Source organism: Pleurotus ostreatus (genome assembly GCF_014466165.1).
Source record: "Pleurotus ostreatus strain PC9 chromosome Unknown scaffold_5, whole genome shotgun sequence".
In the NCBI taxonomy this organism is placed as follows: domain Eukaryota; kingdom Fungi; phylum Basidiomycota; class Agaricomycetes; order Agaricales; family Pleurotaceae; genus Pleurotus; species Pleurotus ostreatus.
In genome coordinates, this window is record NW_023503160.1 from 876,873 (window position 1) to 892,827 (window position 15,955).

Below are 15,955 nucleotides of genomic sequence, written 5' to 3' on the forward strand. Positions count from 1 at the left end.
CAAATGGGAACAGCGACTGAAAATATAACGAGACGCTGACACACAAGGCGAGTCTCCACGCTTCTGGCAGGCGGCCAGGTACGTCGACAGCATGGCTCCTGCGAGCTGGCCTGAGATTGAGATACGCACAATGAACCCATGTAGTTAATACTTACATGTAGGTTAGCACCGAAGGTTAACGCCACTATGAAGTCATCTTATCGTTGACGAGATTTTCAGGAGCAACGTAACGTGGTGGGCAGTTCTAGGTTCGATGCACCATGACGCCGCCACGCATCTTTTGAGACAGCTCGTGGAATCGATGTCGTGCTGGTGAGGGCATCTGTCGGTGCAACCTTCTGTCAGAAAAGAATGGAAGGACACATATGATACAAATACCCACCAGATAACAGACGGGTTCTGTTCCTGTGAGAGGGGCTGCAATGACCGTATGTCTTGTCGGAAGAAGTCTAGATTGACAGACAGAATTCTATTCTTCGACGGAACTTTGAGGCACCGGAGACTCCATTCACTAGTCGAACATTAATTGAAAACTTACCAGTGGCCTTCGCGGTGGTGGTGGCGGAGCGAGATGGAGAAGCACAAACCTCCGAGAAGCAGCGAAGCAACGATCACGATCGAGCTGACGTCGGACGCCACGACGAAGGAGAAGATAAGGATACACTTGAAAAAGATCGATGAGGCATTAAGCTGACAGCAGACGAGGAGTCCACTGATAGATGGCTGGCAGATGCCCCAATAGATAATCATCTGCATGCATGCCTGAAACTTTTTACCTGCAAGTGTGGTGATTGGGAGGAACGCCAAGCCGACGACGGAACGGCACAGCTGCATAACATTCCGAGGCCGATGGCGTGGTGATGGCGTACGTAAGCAAACGCCAAATCAAGCAATCTGGGTCACCCGCCACCAGGACTCCAAACCCAACCCATCCCCCCCGACATCGCCCAAGGTTCTGAAAGGGTCAAGACCCATGGCACCTGCTCGGAGGCGCGCACTCCACGAGCAGCAGAATCTCACCGTGCAGCAATCAGAACAAGTTACAGCCCATGTTCCACAGGATGTCGTCGGCAACCAGGAAGTCGAGGCTGAGCTGTTCATTGACCCAATGCTGGGCATCCCCCTAGCTATCTACATTGACAAGGACGTGCAAGACAGAGACATGTTAGTTGAGCTGGTTACGGTGAGTCAACGCGTAAATTACAGCAGCCTTTTGATGTGGGAGCGACGTGGAGGCCCTGAAACGGACGCTGAGGCCTTTGACAAGCAAAAGGCGCGTTCAGTGGCGACAATGGCTACACCTTGAATATCAGAAGTGCGCGAATAATGACGAAAATTGCGGTGTCATTATAGAATTTGCGAATAATCTAAACTGACAAAATTCGCAGAAATACGGAGGGATAGTGTCTCCAGGCTACAGCAGTGTTCCCTATGTGTTAGGTTCGGACGCCCGACGACGACCTTTGTGTTATTTCGCTAACAGGGTGTCCTAGTTGACCCTCTCAAGCCGTCAGGCCAGAACCTTTATCGTCAGTATGTGAGCAAGAAAGGAAAGATTATACTCGACGCTCGCTGGATTCAACAATGTATCAACGCTGGCCAACTGCAAACATTCCACACCAACTGGGGTGGTTGTAAAGTTACAGGAGAAGAGATGTAAGTGGTCGTATTCGTACATGATATGATATTCACCTACTGAACATGTCCGACGGACAGGAATGTACCCCAAGTACCTTCACAGCTTGTCATCCCAGCCGCTGGACCTTCTAATCCCGTACTCACCAATGGCGATCCTGTATCGTCGCAAACGCGACGGCGGAGTAGGCAGCCCGCCCCGATGATGCAGCAACAGCAACCCCAGACTATAACTCATGTCCAACCGAGTCAGACAGTCCAGCATTCCGCCCCACCGCAAGCGCCCCAAGAGCTAGAAATACCACCGCCCGTCGCTGCCGTTGTCCAGCCCGCGTTCGGATACCCTATTTTCATCGCCCAGCCGCGCCCCATACATCCCGGACAAGACGCTACCGCCCAGGCGTGGCAAGCCCAGTCAACTATGGCGATCCCGCAGACTCACATCGCGCCACAGCAAACGCAGCACATGCTGCAGCGCGCAACTCAACAAGCTTGGGAAGGCTACGACGCTCATACCGGCGCCGCTATCACCGCGGATCCCGGCGCGTATGATTACCGATACAGAGATGAGCAGTGGACGCAACCCCATCGCAATGACTACTACGAGTCTCTCTTTGAGGATGATGGCACATATGAACAGCCGCCACAACCGTACATAGAACAGCAACCTACGCAGTCTGATGACGCCAGTCCATCGCAGGCAGTTGAGACGGCGGAACGGCCGCGCGGGCGGAAGCGAACTCGCTCACAGGTGCCGTCTATCATTAGTTCATTATTGGTGAAGTAACTCACTATCTGACATGTTGGCAGTTCAACGCACCCGCAGCCCCTGCCTCAACGCTCGTCACAAATCGCAATCCCCCGGCGCGCTCACCAACTCCGCCAACCCGTATCATCAAGAGCACTTACGGCGGTAACCTATTCACGGCAGACGATGTCATGTACCTTAAGAAGTACATAGACTACTGCCAGGATCAAGGCCTAGTACTCAGGTCAGTGAATCAGATAATTACCATCATGACGGCTTTTATGACGATAACCCTCTTCTAGTCTTCGTGAGATATGTGAACGAATAGCCATCAAGGTACAGGCTAGCTATCGTGCTGCAGTTTCCCGGTGCTGACATTTTCCCTTTCTAGGCACCCCACCATACGTGTGTCGAAACCTAAGTTTTCCGAGGGCACATCACACTAACGACGACATCAGGTTCTATTCTTGGAGGCGATACTGCAATAAACACCAAATTCGGCTGGGTGGCTACGTGATGAACCAGCCTCGCGTCATTGCCTCTTCTGATCAACAAGTGACTGGCGAGGAGCAATCAATCGACGACACCGCGATGTCTATCGACCTCGAGCCGGCTCCTGTTGATCTTTTAGTGCAATCGCAAGAACAGCCACCCCCGCCGCTTGAAGAACCGCCCCCGATTGATACGTCGCAGTCCCGGAACCGCTCGCCCACACCGCCTCGGGCGCTGTTCAGAAGCACTACGGGAAAGGGCGTGGCGTTTACAGACGAGGATATTAATTTTCTGGTTCGCTTCATGGACTACCGGAAGTGAGTCATCGAGTGCAGTGCCTATCTCTTTATCTTTACGGAGTCTCACGTACATGATAGATCACAAGGACCGCTGGATATGGTTTTGTTCTGGAAGGAAGTCGCCGCGAAAGTGAGTTCGCGCACTTCCGCCGTCGTCCACGCCGCGTGCGTGTTGTAAGTAAATGCAAATTCACTTACGTTTCGGCTTTTTTTTTTCGATAGGCACCACATCACTCGCGCGCGTCGTGGATGAAATACTGGCGGCGCCACAAGCACGAACTCAATCGCACGGACACTGATGCACCGCTGCCCGCACCGCCCGACAAGAAGATGAGATACAGTCGAGAAGATGATATCCTCCTTGCGAAATACTTTGCTGAGAAACCAGAAGGCACATCAGACAAAGTATTCCAAGCCTTTGGCCGTTTGGTAAGTCCTCCTATCCTCCAATCGATCCCACACACTTTCGCTTTCGATGCCCCCCTCTCATCATCACCTGTCACGCTCTCATGCATGGGAGCCGTTTCAAGATGCCCGCCTCCCCACTCCACGTCTACGTCTACTTCCTTTTTCACCCTCATGCATTGGGTTCCTCTGATTCTGATCCACCCTCCTGTCCTCTATCTGTACAGCATCCCCATCACCCATGGAAAGGCTGGCAAGAACATCACCGAATCCACAAGGCCAAAATCGACCACCTGGTGAAGCAGATACACGAAGGTGTATTCATTGATGTGGAGATGGCCGCTGCCCTCGCCTGACATTCGTATGATATGATATATATGAGATCCCTGCGACTCTGCTACTTAGGTTACTATTTTCTATTTAGATGAACTGCAACGACCACTTCTAGATATATCGGTATCATCATTTGCATAGTAGATGTAGGAACACGAACGGACTGGACTTGATGCATGTATTCCTGTTACCCCTGAGTGTTGGTTATCTTATCAGCTCAGCTTCGAGTCTGAATTTGGTTCCGTCGCTGCCATCAGCGCGAGTAATCTCTCCCTTGAACTGCACCATGCCCGAATACCTGACTCAAGAACAAATCGACAAGGTGACTGCCCACCCCATTTACCCTCACCTGCGTTTACCAGATTAGACGATGTGCTTCTATTAGTTCGACCAAGACGGGTGAGTAACTGTAATCATAGCCTTCTTCATAGAACTTTGAAAGTCGGACCGCCGCTGATACGATCCTGGTTCTTTGTATCTACTACATAGATATCTCATCGTCCCAGGCTTCCTGGACATATCTGAATCAGATGCCCTGCTCCAGCGCTCGAAGCAGCTCCTCGAGGAGTTCGACCTGCAGAACCACCCTCTGGTGCGTGCGCTTCAGGTTTAATTACATCAATTACATTGAATACATTGAATACATTAAACTCTTGTACTTGCAGTATACATTGATGCTGACATGAATTTGTGACAGACCAAGTTCACTACGGAGGACGACAACCACGTCGGGGACGACTACTTCCTAACTTCTGGCGACAAGATGTGCGTCCACCCCTCCCCTCCCCCCTTCCATCCGTTTACCCCACCTCTCACTCACTTCAACGACACTAACCCCAACCCCCAACCCCACTCCCCACTCCCCACTCCCCAACCCCCAACCATCATATAGCCGCTACTTCCTCGAAGCCGACGCCGTCGACGCCTCCGGCGCGCTCACCCGCCCCAAAGAGAATGCCGTCAACAAGATCGGGCACGCGCTGCACGAGCTCGACCCCGCGTTCCACAGGGTCACGCTGCAGAACCCGCGCCTGCGCGCGCTGGTGCGGGATCTCGGGTTCCACAAGGATCCTGTAGGTGAGCTATACGATATTGCGGTGTGGAAAGGATAGGTTGTGACAGACGCTGTTGTTCGATTCAAATACTCATTACTATCACCGCGTCGTTCCTCAACTAGCACTGCAATCGATGGTGATAACGAAGCAACCCCAAATCGGCGGCGAAGGTGAGGCTTGAGGCTTGACGGTGTCGAACATGCTCACGAACATACTGAAACATGTCCTCTGACACCCTGACACCCACTATATAGTCCCAGAACACAACGATTCGTAAGTCTTCCTTACAATGGATCTCGACTGAACATGAAAGAACTCACACATCATCGTCACCCTCAGAACATTTCTCGTAAGCCCCTTCTTCCCCCTTCTCCCCTTACTCACCTCCTTACTTCCCTCCCCTCCTCACTCCCTTCCCCCTCCCTCTTACCAAACATTCCCGTTACCCGCTATCAACCCAGTACACAACCCCGCCCTCCGCCCTCGGGTTCTGGATCGCCCTCGAGAAATGCACCTCCTCCAACGGCGCGCTCTCCTTCGCCCCCGGCTCGCACAAGACCGCGCCGCTCACCAAGCGCTTCGTGCGCCTGCCCCAGGGCGGGACGGGCATGCAGCGCGTCCTCCCCGTCGAAGAAGAGCAGAAGATATCAGAGGCGCATAAAGGGAAGTACGTATTGGAGACCTGTGAACCTGGTGAGCTTCCCTTCCTGCTGGAGGTCATTGGTATTGATAGAGGTGTGGCTGACGGTAACATCGTGTTGGGTTCGAAGGCGATCTGGTGCTGATTCACGGATCCGTATTGCACAAATCTGAACGCAACACGAGCCCCTACACCCGCTTCGCTTACACCTTCCATATGATCGAATCGCCCCCTCACGCAACATATGATGAAAAGAACTGGCTGCAGCCGACAGCAGAGATGCCGTTCTCAAAGATTTTGGTGTGAAGTTGCAATGGTGTAATAATGGAAGTGTAATTGTGTACTTGAGTCAGGAAGATATGGAATATAGACGTGTAACATATGAGATAAAGGTACAGATGGCGAAGGATACAAAGGTAATAGTCCTGTGACGAGTGTTGCGGGTAGAAGGTCGAAGGTGGTGAATACATCCGTAGCGCTGAATAACGAAATATTTGGGTGATACATGTAGCAGGGGTCGTCATCGTCAATTTATGTGTCGTTTATTCATTTGTCGTGTTTTCATCTAGTAGGCATCCTTTCTTCTTCTGTATCTGCCGAAGCTTCCGCAGACGGAGACACAGAAGCCGAGGATGAGCGCGACTAGTGCTCCCAGCGTGATCCAATTGGCGTTGCCGTATTGCGCTGTAGCACCTTCGTTGCGGAATCGGTTGCGAGCGATACCGAAGAGGACCATGTCGATGATCCAGATGAGGAGGGTGATGATCGTCGCAAGCCCGGAGAGCAGGGTCATCATAATCGTCCCGAAGCGCGAGTATGCGGCACCGCACAATCCGAAGAGGAAAGCGAGTCCTGCGAGTCCGGCAGCTAGAATAAAATATCATGTAAGAAGCCCGCGTTGTGTTGGAAATGAGGAAAAGACGTACCAATCGGATGAAGAATGAGGGTCTTCGTGAGGTTGCGCAGCACGGTTGAATCGACTCCGGTCGGTAGATCGTATCCTATTCCCACATCGCTTCCCGTGAACCCAAAGACACCATATCGTACTTGTTGGGCACCGGTTGAAACGTTTAGGAACGATATTCTGTCCCAGGTTGGCACAGATACGGATACCTGGATATTGGGGTAAGAATTTGGGTGCTAATAGCGGGCGTGGTGGCACTCACAAATATGAGAAGAACGGTCGCTGCAAAGCACAGGAATAATCCTGGAAGGGCGGCTCCGGCGGGCATGGTTGAGATTCTAAGCGCGCACTGTTGTCAGTAAAATAACCTAGGCGTGTAAAAATGAATGAAGACTGACTTGTGGAGGGAAGGGGAAGAGGAGAGATTGTGTTCGAACTTTTTGCGGAGAGGTCTAGTTTATATGTTCAGGGATTTGGCACGTGGAGCATCATCGCTCCTCCACATGACGTAGGCGATGCCCTGGCTTTCTCACAGACGACAGCGCGAATAGGGGACCCACCCGCACAGGCTGGACACGCAGACGGGGCAGTGCGCTTCTCGACTTGCAGGCGACCTTTCACCGAGTATGCGCAGCTGACCGCAGTTCTGAAATGCCGCAAGTTCATAGCAGATGCATAGTCGATAGCATGAAATTGCATCGATAGAATCAAGGCAGTGCATGGTTCAGATATTTGGGGTACTCATGAAAGCTGCGGTCACGAACAGGAAGATTCGCAGGAACTAGAAGTGGGACCGCGCAGAGGGCCAAGAGATCATTTCCTGTGTACGAGGTATGCGCCTAGTCTGTCCCTGTTGTCCCCTGATAAAGCCCCTCACAGATAGGCGCCGTACAAGCGCCGCCCATGCGACGCGTATGCTAAGACGCGTTCAGGCGCAACTGTACAACGATCCATCATGGTGCGTATAAATCTGAATCACTGTCGCCCTAGCTCACGCAAAGATGCCAGGCCAGACGATACGACAGTAAGGCTCCTAGCTACCCATGCTCGCCACGGCTAACAACTCCCTGATCGCAGGCCGCACTACTATATTCTCGCCGGAAGGTAGGATCTCCCATATCTATTCCCCAATATCGTTGTACTCACATATATCTACTAAATAGGCCGGCTCTATCAAAGTAAGCACGTCCTTGCTTCCACAATCGATAACTAAAGCGAACTTTGCTTGCATCAGTTGAATATGCGATGGAGGCCATCTCGCATGCCGGTACCGTCCTGGGCGTCCTGGCGAAAGACGGCGTCGTCCTCGCGGCGGAGAAGAAAGTCACGGGCAAGCTCCTGGATCTGACAGGCGCGAAGGAGGGCGGGTACGGGGGCAGTGGGGAGAAGATCTTCTTGCTCAACTCGTGCGTACACCTATGTGTTTATGTTTTTGTGTTCCTGATTCGCTGATTCGCTGATGTCCTTACACCGTTCACCACACCCACGCCCACTTACGCACCTACTCACCGCTTGATCTAACGTGTAGGAATGTAATCGGGGGTGTAGCAGGCCTGACGGCCGATGCGAACTCGCTGATCAACCACGCGCGGACGATCGCACAGCGGCATCTGCTAACGTACAACGAAGACATCCCGGTCGAGATACTCACGGAGAGGTTGTGCGATATGAAGCAGGGCTATACGCAGTTCGGTGGTACGTCCTCCCCTCGCCCATCTCTTCTCCTCTCTCCCCCCCATTCATTCACCTTTGCCCACAGGTCTCCGCCCATTCGGCGTATCCCTCCTGTACGCGGGCTACGACCCGCAATATGAGTTCCAGCTCTACCACTCCGACCCCTCGGGCAACTACTCCGGGTGGAAGGCCACCTGCATCGGCGCGAACAACGGCACCGCACAAAGTCTGCTGAAGCAGGAGTACAAAGACGATATCGAGGTGAAGGATGCGATCGGCCTGGTGCTGAGGGTGATGAGCAAGACGATGGACAGCACGACGCTGGGGAGCGAGAAGTGTAAGTTTTTGGTGGTGTTCTGGTGTACTGCGGGTATGCTGATAATGCGAATGTGCGTACAGTGGAATTCGCGGTGCTCACGCTCGACCCCGAGACCAAGAAGCCCAAAGCAAAGATATACCGACCATCAGAGATCGATGCGCTCCTACAGTCTGAGGGCTTGAAGAAGGAGGATGAAGAGATGAAGCCCTAGGCCACGCGACCTGTTGTAATGTTGTTTCGGTTTCGGTTTCTTACTTGCGTTGAGCCAAAAAGAATTACTGTGAATGACATGAAAGGAAATGATAAAACACTCAAAGTTGGGCGTAGAAAAGACATGAGTGCACGCCCGTTGTGTTTTCTTACTTCGCCGCTCAGTTACAGGAATTACGATCAATAAGTTGCAACGGAACCTCACGAGTCGCACACGCGGAGTACATTCAATCTAGCCTAAAAATATGTCACAAAGATATCATACCTCCTCTGATAGCCTTCTGAACATGATCAATGGCACGCCATCCCCTTCCCGTTCGCCGACACGGCGTCCAGGTCAATGTGGGAGTTGAAGACGAAATGGCCGATGGCTGCTCCGGCGACCACAGCAAGGATGAGGTATGCCTGACCACAAAGTAGGTATAATGTTGGTGATAAGATAGCAGAGTTCGAGAACGTACGTTGTATGTCATGAAAACCAGCATGAGGAAGAATGATAAGAACACCGTCGCTCCGTAGAGCACGGCGCGCAGGATGCGAAGGGTCAGTGGCACGGGCGCACTGCAAACTCTCCTCGTCAACAACCTCGTCTCTATCGACACCCCCAGTGAATAGCAACGCACCCAGTGACAGCCGGCCTCAGCGTCCTCCCGCTCAACAGCCCCGCCTCATCGCTGTCCTCCTCCGGTGTGCTCCTCCCACTCCCGCTCCTACTGCCCCCAAGTATGATCCTGCTCTTCCCCTTCCCGCTCTTCGCGAGGGCCGCCGCGATGCGCAGGTCGACGTTGCGCGAGAACGCGCGGAGGTACTCGTAGAAGACGCCGAGCGCGACGATGACGAGGAAGGAGAAGACGAAGGCGGCTTTGGAGTGGATGTGCCAGCCGGGGAAGACGATGCATGTGTCGATTATCTGGGTGTTCCTGCGGGGTGGACGGTGGTGGTGGTAAGTGCTAACATGAGGGTAGGGAAGAGAAGAGGACGGACCAGAGCATCTGCATGGCGCACATCGGCTCCTTGGGCATGGGCATGTCATGTCCGCCGTGGTCTCCGTGGTTCATGGCTTCTGTTCTTTGTAGTTGCGTCTGGCGGAAAGGCAGAATTGAAGCCACGTCTAAGCGAGCGCCTCCTGGGAACTGCGCGCCCCTAGCGACTCCTATATACTGCAATCTCGCTGTTCCCCCGAACTATCCTGTTTTCTCCGTTAACGAACGGCTGGAATATTCGGCAATCAGTTATTTGTTAAATATGAGATCTCGAACTTGAATCTCAGTCGTGATTGATCAACTCAGTCAAGGTTACTCTGGATTTGACTCGACCCATAATATAATTATTCCGATAGATATACTACGAAGGCATCTATGTAACCCCCACTGTCATGCACTCAGGCACTTGACCTCAAGCCCTGTCTGCTTTCTTTCTCTCGTTTCTCAGTCCAGCCCGTATGGTTTCCACTTGCTGTTCAGTGGTCTGTCTTGCATCTACAACAATGACCCCGCCTTCGCCTTCCGGGCTCTCCAACGTGTTCAGCTGGCTATCGAGCATATTCGCTTTCATAAAGTGCCCTTGCCGATTCAGCATCCTCTTCATCAACGTCTCCCGATCGCCCTTGATGAATGCAAAATACGTCGGGAGCGCGTCGGGATGCGGCGGCTCCAGATGCTCCGGGATCCGATTCGTATCCGTCGCAGGCTTCTTCTCCCCGCGCAGAATATCGCGGTAGTACTTCTTCAACGACGAGCACACGATCACTACGCCCATATGGCACCCCTCGGGACTCGCACTCGTTTCCCCATCCAGAATGCGCTCCTCCGCGCGCTCCTTCTCCTCGTTGCAGATCTCCTCCGCGCGCGTCCGGATCAGCTCGAGCCACGGCTCCCTGTCCGCGTCGTTGAGCGGCTGCCCGGAAGCCATCTTCGTGACGTTCGACTCGGGGTGCAGGTCGTCTCCGTCGATGAAGGGCACCCCAAGAGCGGTGGCCAGCGCGCTCCCCAGCGTCGACTTTCCCGTCCCTGATACACCCTACGCACCAGCCCGTTTACAACGATGCCGGTATATGGAAATATGGTAAGTGGTAGTGCGGTAGGTGGCAGGTGGTAGATGATCAGTGGTTGTGGCGATGGCGTATTGTTGCGGCGTGCGTTTCACGTCGATATCGTATCGGACGAGTCAGAATTCGTTTGCATTTGCATTTGTTTCATATTGAGCAAGTATGCGAGTTCATTGGATGCATGACAGCCAAAGTCATCTAAGATGGATAAGGCATAAAGCAAGGGAGGCGTGAGCTCACCATAACGATAACGCAGAAGGGCCCATCGACATCAACGTCAGCGCCACTGATATCTAGGAGCCCTGTCCTCGTACTAGGGCTCGGGGCCTTCTCCGACTCGTCGTCGATCCTGCTACACATGCTGGGTTGGTGCGAGGAGGCGCAACTGTAAGTGGTTTGAGACGCTCAGGCTGTAGGTGTCGGAGGATCGACGCTCGACGTTAGACGGACATCAGGCTAAAGCCGATGCTTCAGCTTCATGCAGCTCCGAAGCGGGCCGTCGGTGTTGCGTGCGCGGAAATCTCGTTGAAATCGATACCGAGATGCAACTTGGAGGTATCTGCCGTAAGCAGCGCTAGCCCCGTCACAACCATAACGAAAGTTTATTCCTCCGGATTCGAAGCTCAACGTGAACTTTTTGAACCGTTTCATCATTCTATTGATATAGCTAGCTAATCACTTATACAAGTCAATTGTAGCAGAATTACATAGCTATCGAGTGCAGAGGGATGAAAGCACCGAGCATCTATCTGCGTCCCAGGCAGATATCTACCGATGCGCTGTCCGCAAGCAGGCAACAAGCCGTGTGGTGGGAATACATTAACTCGAACTACACAGAAAACCGAGTAAGAGTAGAATTGAAGATTGAAGATTGAAGATCGAGGGAGGCAGAGTGTCAGAGAAGAGCAGGCAGCGTAAACTAGTGCAAATGCGGTGGTATGTCAGATGTGCAATTAAATGAATGAGAATGGCTATGAACATTGAAGGCAATGGCGGAGGAAGACGGGGTGTGTGAAGATGAAAACGAATGGAGGTTCCCAAAGTGTGTACACAGCGCAAAGAACGTGGAATCGCAACGGATCGAGCCCAAAGTCACAGTCCAAATTCAAGCGACATGATCCAAGCTGCTATACGCAGGAGGCGGTACTTCCCTATCGAACACCGACTCGCGTATTGTCGGCGGTCTTCCCCTGTGTACTCTCTCGATACTGTCCTTATCCTGATCCCTCAGCCTCGTCCTCACTCGACTCGCTCGGGGGGTGGCTTCTACATCTTCTGAGACATACGAACTGGCCAGCGAAGCGGAGCTCGAGCTGACCGACCTCAAAGTCCGCCCCTGACGCACTTGTTGTGATTGTATGGGCGCTTCGGGGAGGGGTGCATTCCTCTGCACGGGTGTTGGTGGTAAAGAGCGAGGGACGGCGGAGGTGCGCTTGACCGATCGTGTGGGCGTGGTGGGCGGTGGAGGGAGGGTACTCGAACGAGAAGCCGGGCTGGTGGATGGTGGGGGCGTGGGCGTCTGTGTAGGCAGATCAGGGAGCTTCCTCGGGAACCCCCCATTTGACATCATCGAGGAGCGTGTCATCGAGCTGCTCCGCGATGTTCGGGACATGGCTATGGGTTGTGGGCTGAGAGAAGACGAGATGCCGGATGAAGTAGAGGGTCGGCCGGTCTGCGCTCTAGCGCGCGGGTCTAATGCGACTTCTTCTGGTGGAGTAGATTGTGATCGAACCCATGGTTGTGAGATGGAAGGCAGGGGAGACGGAGATGACTGTGGTGGGGTGGGTAGTGATCTTGGCGAGGACTGCGAATACACGCTGGAGGACTCGGCGCGGTCATGGCGACTGGGGGAGGCATACTTCGCCGGTAATGGCGGGACAGGAGGCGCGTCAGAAGTGTCGTAGAAGGTAGGGTCGAAGTAGTCATGCGAAGGGGCGCCTGTGGGTGGGAAGTATATCGACGAGGCTATCGGACTGGGGACGCGGTCTTCGTCATCCGACAGCGAAAGCATGCTGTCCAGACTTGGGGTGCGAATATTAGGGTACATAGGTTCTCCGTGGATGATCTTGGCCAGTTGTTGGACAGATGTGGGTGTGGTGGGAGCATATCCGGTCGCCGTTGTCGAAGTAGACGGGGTACGTTGTAAGTTCAGTTTTGGGAACAACGGCTCGCCGTTGAGAATCTTCCGCCACCGTGACGGCGCTATGTTGACTGGCCGGGGAGAAGAGACGGAGAGGGGAAAGCGGTCGTCGCCTGATGTCGAGCTGCCATTTTGGTGATGCAGGTCATTTCGACTTGATTCCCCATCACCGTCGTATTTTTGGACGACCATCCACTCTTGGATGTCCGTGACGAGGAGAAGGGCTGTGACCAGGAGGTAGTCCATAAGAAGGATCGAGACGCCACTGTGCACAGCCAGAGATCCGTTGTTGTATTTGTCGTGAAATGTTTCGTATATTCGTAGTCGCGGCGGTACCGAAGCGACGTGCGGCTCTAAGATTGCTATAGGTCCTTTGCATGATGGAGCAGTGCACTATAATTGCATGTCAGCAATATGAGTCAACTGCAACGTATACATGTACTCACCCAATATGATGAGCCGACTTTCTTCCACTTCAAGGTGTGCGAGTATTGGGGAATGCTGAACTTGTGCCCACTAGATACTTGGCTGTAGCCTGTACCAACAGGGATTCCGATAATGCAACATACCTTGACATTGAACTCTGCTTCAGGAAATTGTCCCCTTCCCGCCAGTTGTCCCCCTTCATCTGCAGCAACACACCTAGCGACTGCCTGTCTTTGGTCTTGTATGGAATCATCTTCGGCCATTTGATGACTGCCACTTTCTGAGACGCTCCTCCCCACGGATCGGAGCGCTTGATTGCTGTACTAGTGCCCGTCGTTTTGATAGCGTACAGCGGATGTCGTGTTTGGTCATCATAGATACTAGAGTCCAGAAACGAGAGCGACGAGAGCTTCAAGCTCAGCAATGGTGTCTTCGGGGTCGACATGTCGGGGGTCTCTGAGACCGATGGTCGTCGAAGGTAGGGAGCAACGATGGAGGTAAGACGCGAGGCACGGGCGCTCTGGGCTAATATTGAGTGGGTGGAGCGGGACCGTGCGGCATACTCGGCTGTGAAATTTGCGGGTGGACGATGGGGGATGGTTTCAGCGGACGAGACATCGTGGCGAGGATGGCCAGGGGTGCGCTTGGCCATGTCGGTGAATCACTGCGGACGCACTGAAGCAAGAGATATCAGCATGGGCATCAAGTAAAGGCCGTGAAATTGCAGGAGGAGTAGACGCGCTGAGGTAAGCGTTTACGTTGTCCCCAGCCGCATGGGTTCCCGAGCTGAAGCGTTTCCCATAGTCGGCTCGCCCACGCAAGGCATTACAGGTCCATCAGATTGGCCCACCCCATCAGATGTGCTTCTTTCCTGGCGGGTTTAGCTTCCAAGGCCGCAAACGAGATTCTGGACAGCAAATGCAGCAAAAGCAGGTACCAGGATGACCGGGATGGCACGACCAGCAGCAGAGGAGGTGCAGCGGCTGATGTAAGCAATCGGGCCACAAGCACGGGCAAATACACCAGCCGCGTTCTTTGACCCAAACCACAACCACCACCCCGATACATCCATGTCCTCTGCTGCAGGTGACCCAAAGTACGTGCATCCGCAACCCCACGCGACACACATCTGATGAGATGATATCAGGGCTACTGCTACTACTGACGCGTCCGACGCGTCGCCCGTGGACAAGGGCAAGGGCAAGGCGCCCAAAGAAGACACATCAATGGAGGTCGAAGATGATGAGGATGATGAGGACGACGACGATGATGCTGAAGAGGACAGCGATGATGAGGAGGTACGCGTTCCCACACCCGTCTCTCCCCCACCCAATATCTAATGATGAGCCACTCTTTTTCCCAGGTCGAGGAGGATTTCTCTGAAATCAACCCAGAAGCAATCACTTCGCGCCGCACACGTGGAAAAAAGGTCGACTACACTTCAGCTGAGGCCCTCGCCAAAGCCGGGCTCGCTGCCGAGGGCGACGATGACGACGACGAAGAAATGAAGTAATTCAATAATCAACCCTCAATTGTGCATACAAATCGAAAAACACGCCTGTACAAATGTATTTTCTGTGTGTGCTACTATTCGAAATCCAGACGACAAGTCAAATGATCAGTGATATATTATTCGCTCATTCCCCATCTGATGTTTAGAACTCATGCAAAAAAATACCTCGCATGTTCTGATTTCTTTCTGTGCAGTATCTTATCCACGAATCGCTAGTCCAGCTCTTCATATTGATTGGAAGTAGCTGATATGGTTCTTCTCAGATCGCGGTTCCACCTCAGTTAATCGGTTGCCATATTCACGACCAGCAATCAACTCGGAATCAATCTGCATTTGGATAGATCCCTGGAGCCCCGCTGATGAAGAACCCGCGCATATACCACTTGGATGCCCAACGTAGCCATGTATATGCGTGCTCATGTCACTCGGGCACAGCGGCCTGGGCTATTTCAACATGCCATGCTCAAGTCCAGTGCTTGTCACCTACTTGACATACGGTCGGCTTGTTCGTCGCCAGTTTCACACTCATAGAACAACGTCGCCCAACATGGAGTCCCATGGCGTGGATACGACTTCCCGAGTCGTGACACTCCTTCGTCACTGCCTGCGCATATATGTATTAATGTGCTCCTCGAGAAGTGCTATTGTTAATCGGAACAGCAATAATGATGTGATATACTGATATGCCACTCTGCAGAGGAGTACATGGAAGACGTCTCACCCCACTATCATCAGTAATCGTGCATTTCCATCCGCGTCTCTGATTTTCACAAGAGGTCCTTCTCATGGCTTTGTCTTCCCAGGCACGTCAAAGGACAGAAACTGCGAGTCACTGATACGTATACGGTACTGCATCTACAACCGTGCATCCCCATCCCCATCAAACAGAAGGTTGTTCCTCCCCTCTGACTGCGCTGCGGTCCGAACTGCTGATCATGATATACGGATATGCAGTTCCAGGTTATTGGGATATATCTCCCGCGGCGTCGGGACCTTGCGGACGATAGATACTGTACAACATGGGACTTCGAAGGCGTGCTGGCGAACGTGGAACTGCGAGTCATCGTGCGTGGGTGTTGTGCTTGGATATGATGTTTTTTGTGACATGTCATGGG

General features: G+C 53.0%; 8 protein-coding genes across 8 annotated transcripts; 4 read left to right on the top strand and 4 right to left on the bottom strand.

The window, feature by feature from the left end:
• Positions 1-973: 973 nt before the first annotated feature.
• On the top strand, positions 974-3,935 carry PC9H_007270 (uncharacterized protein; the record flags this gene model as incomplete). Its single annotated transcript, XM_036776803.1, has 11 exons — positions 974-1,183; positions 1,389-1,440; positions 1,494-1,656; positions 1,825-2,386; positions 2,446-2,627; positions 2,686-2,719; positions 2,775-2,788; positions 2,842-3,192; positions 3,253-3,304; positions 3,397-3,603; positions 3,807-3,935. 11 exons carry the CDS (start codon positions 974-976, stop codon positions 3,933-3,935), a joined length of 1,956 nt encoding a protein of 651 aa, XP_036630423.1.
• Positions 3,936-4,198: 263 nt separating this feature from the next.
• On the top strand, positions 4,199-5,913 carry PC9H_007271 (uncharacterized protein; the record flags this gene model as incomplete). Its single annotated transcript, XM_036776804.1, has 10 exons — positions 4,199-4,234; positions 4,298-4,311; positions 4,402-4,504; positions 4,610-4,677; positions 4,805-4,989; positions 5,090-5,137; positions 5,222-5,240; positions 5,307-5,316; positions 5,429-5,660; positions 5,738-5,913. 10 exons carry the CDS (start codon positions 4,199-4,201, stop codon positions 5,911-5,913), a joined length of 891 nt encoding a protein of 296 aa, XP_036630424.1.
• A 259-nt stretch (positions 5,914-6,172) lies between these two features.
• PC9H_007272 (uncharacterized protein) lies at positions 6,173-6,839 on the bottom strand (the record flags this gene model as incomplete). Its single annotated transcript, XM_036776805.1, has 3 exons — positions 6,173-6,474; positions 6,534-6,720; positions 6,774-6,839. 3 exons carry the CDS (start codon positions 6,837-6,839, stop codon positions 6,173-6,175), a joined length of 555 nt encoding a protein of 184 aa, XP_036630425.1.
• A 715-nt stretch (positions 6,840-7,554) lies between these two features.
• Positions 7,555-8,715, top strand: PC9H_007273 (uncharacterized protein; the record flags this gene model as incomplete). Its single annotated transcript, XM_036776806.1, has 6 exons — positions 7,555-7,615; positions 7,675-7,689; positions 7,746-7,917; positions 8,040-8,206; positions 8,271-8,522; positions 8,585-8,715. 6 exons carry the CDS (start codon positions 7,555-7,557, stop codon positions 8,713-8,715), a joined length of 798 nt encoding a protein of 265 aa, XP_036630426.1.
• A 290-nt stretch (positions 8,716-9,005) lies between these two features.
• Positions 9,006-9,772, bottom strand: PC9H_007274 (uncharacterized protein; the record flags this gene model as incomplete). The annotated part of the gene is made up of 4 exons (XM_036776807.1): positions 9,006-9,119; positions 9,176-9,275; positions 9,338-9,634; positions 9,699-9,772. 4 exons carry the CDS (start codon positions 9,770-9,772, stop codon positions 9,006-9,008), a joined length of 585 nt encoding a protein of 194 aa, XP_036630427.1.
• Positions 9,773-10,109: 337 nt separating this feature from the next.
• On the bottom strand, positions 10,110-11,121 carry PC9H_007275 (uncharacterized protein; the record flags this gene model as incomplete). Its single annotated transcript, XM_036776808.1, has 2 exons — positions 10,110-10,733; positions 11,002-11,121. The coding sequence occupies 2 exons, from the start codon at positions 11,119-11,121 to the stop codon at positions 10,110-10,112; spliced, it is 744 nt and encodes a 247-aa protein (XP_036630428.1).
• Positions 11,122-11,866: 745 nt separating this feature from the next.
• Positions 11,867-13,979, bottom strand: PC9H_007276 (uncharacterized protein; the record flags this gene model as incomplete). Its single annotated transcript, XM_036776809.1, has 3 exons — positions 11,867-13,294; positions 13,348-13,417; positions 13,471-13,979. 3 exons carry the CDS (start codon positions 13,977-13,979, stop codon positions 11,867-11,869), a joined length of 2,007 nt encoding a protein of 668 aa, XP_036630429.1.
• A 418-nt stretch (positions 13,980-14,397) lies between these two features.
• Positions 14,398-14,840, top strand: PC9H_007277 (uncharacterized protein; the record flags this gene model as incomplete). Its single annotated transcript, XM_036776810.1, has 3 exons — positions 14,398-14,423; positions 14,475-14,625; positions 14,691-14,840. The coding sequence occupies 3 exons, from the start codon at positions 14,398-14,400 to the stop codon at positions 14,838-14,840; spliced, it is 327 nt and encodes a 108-aa protein (XP_036630430.1).
• Positions 14,841-15,955: the final 1,115 nt, after the last annotated feature.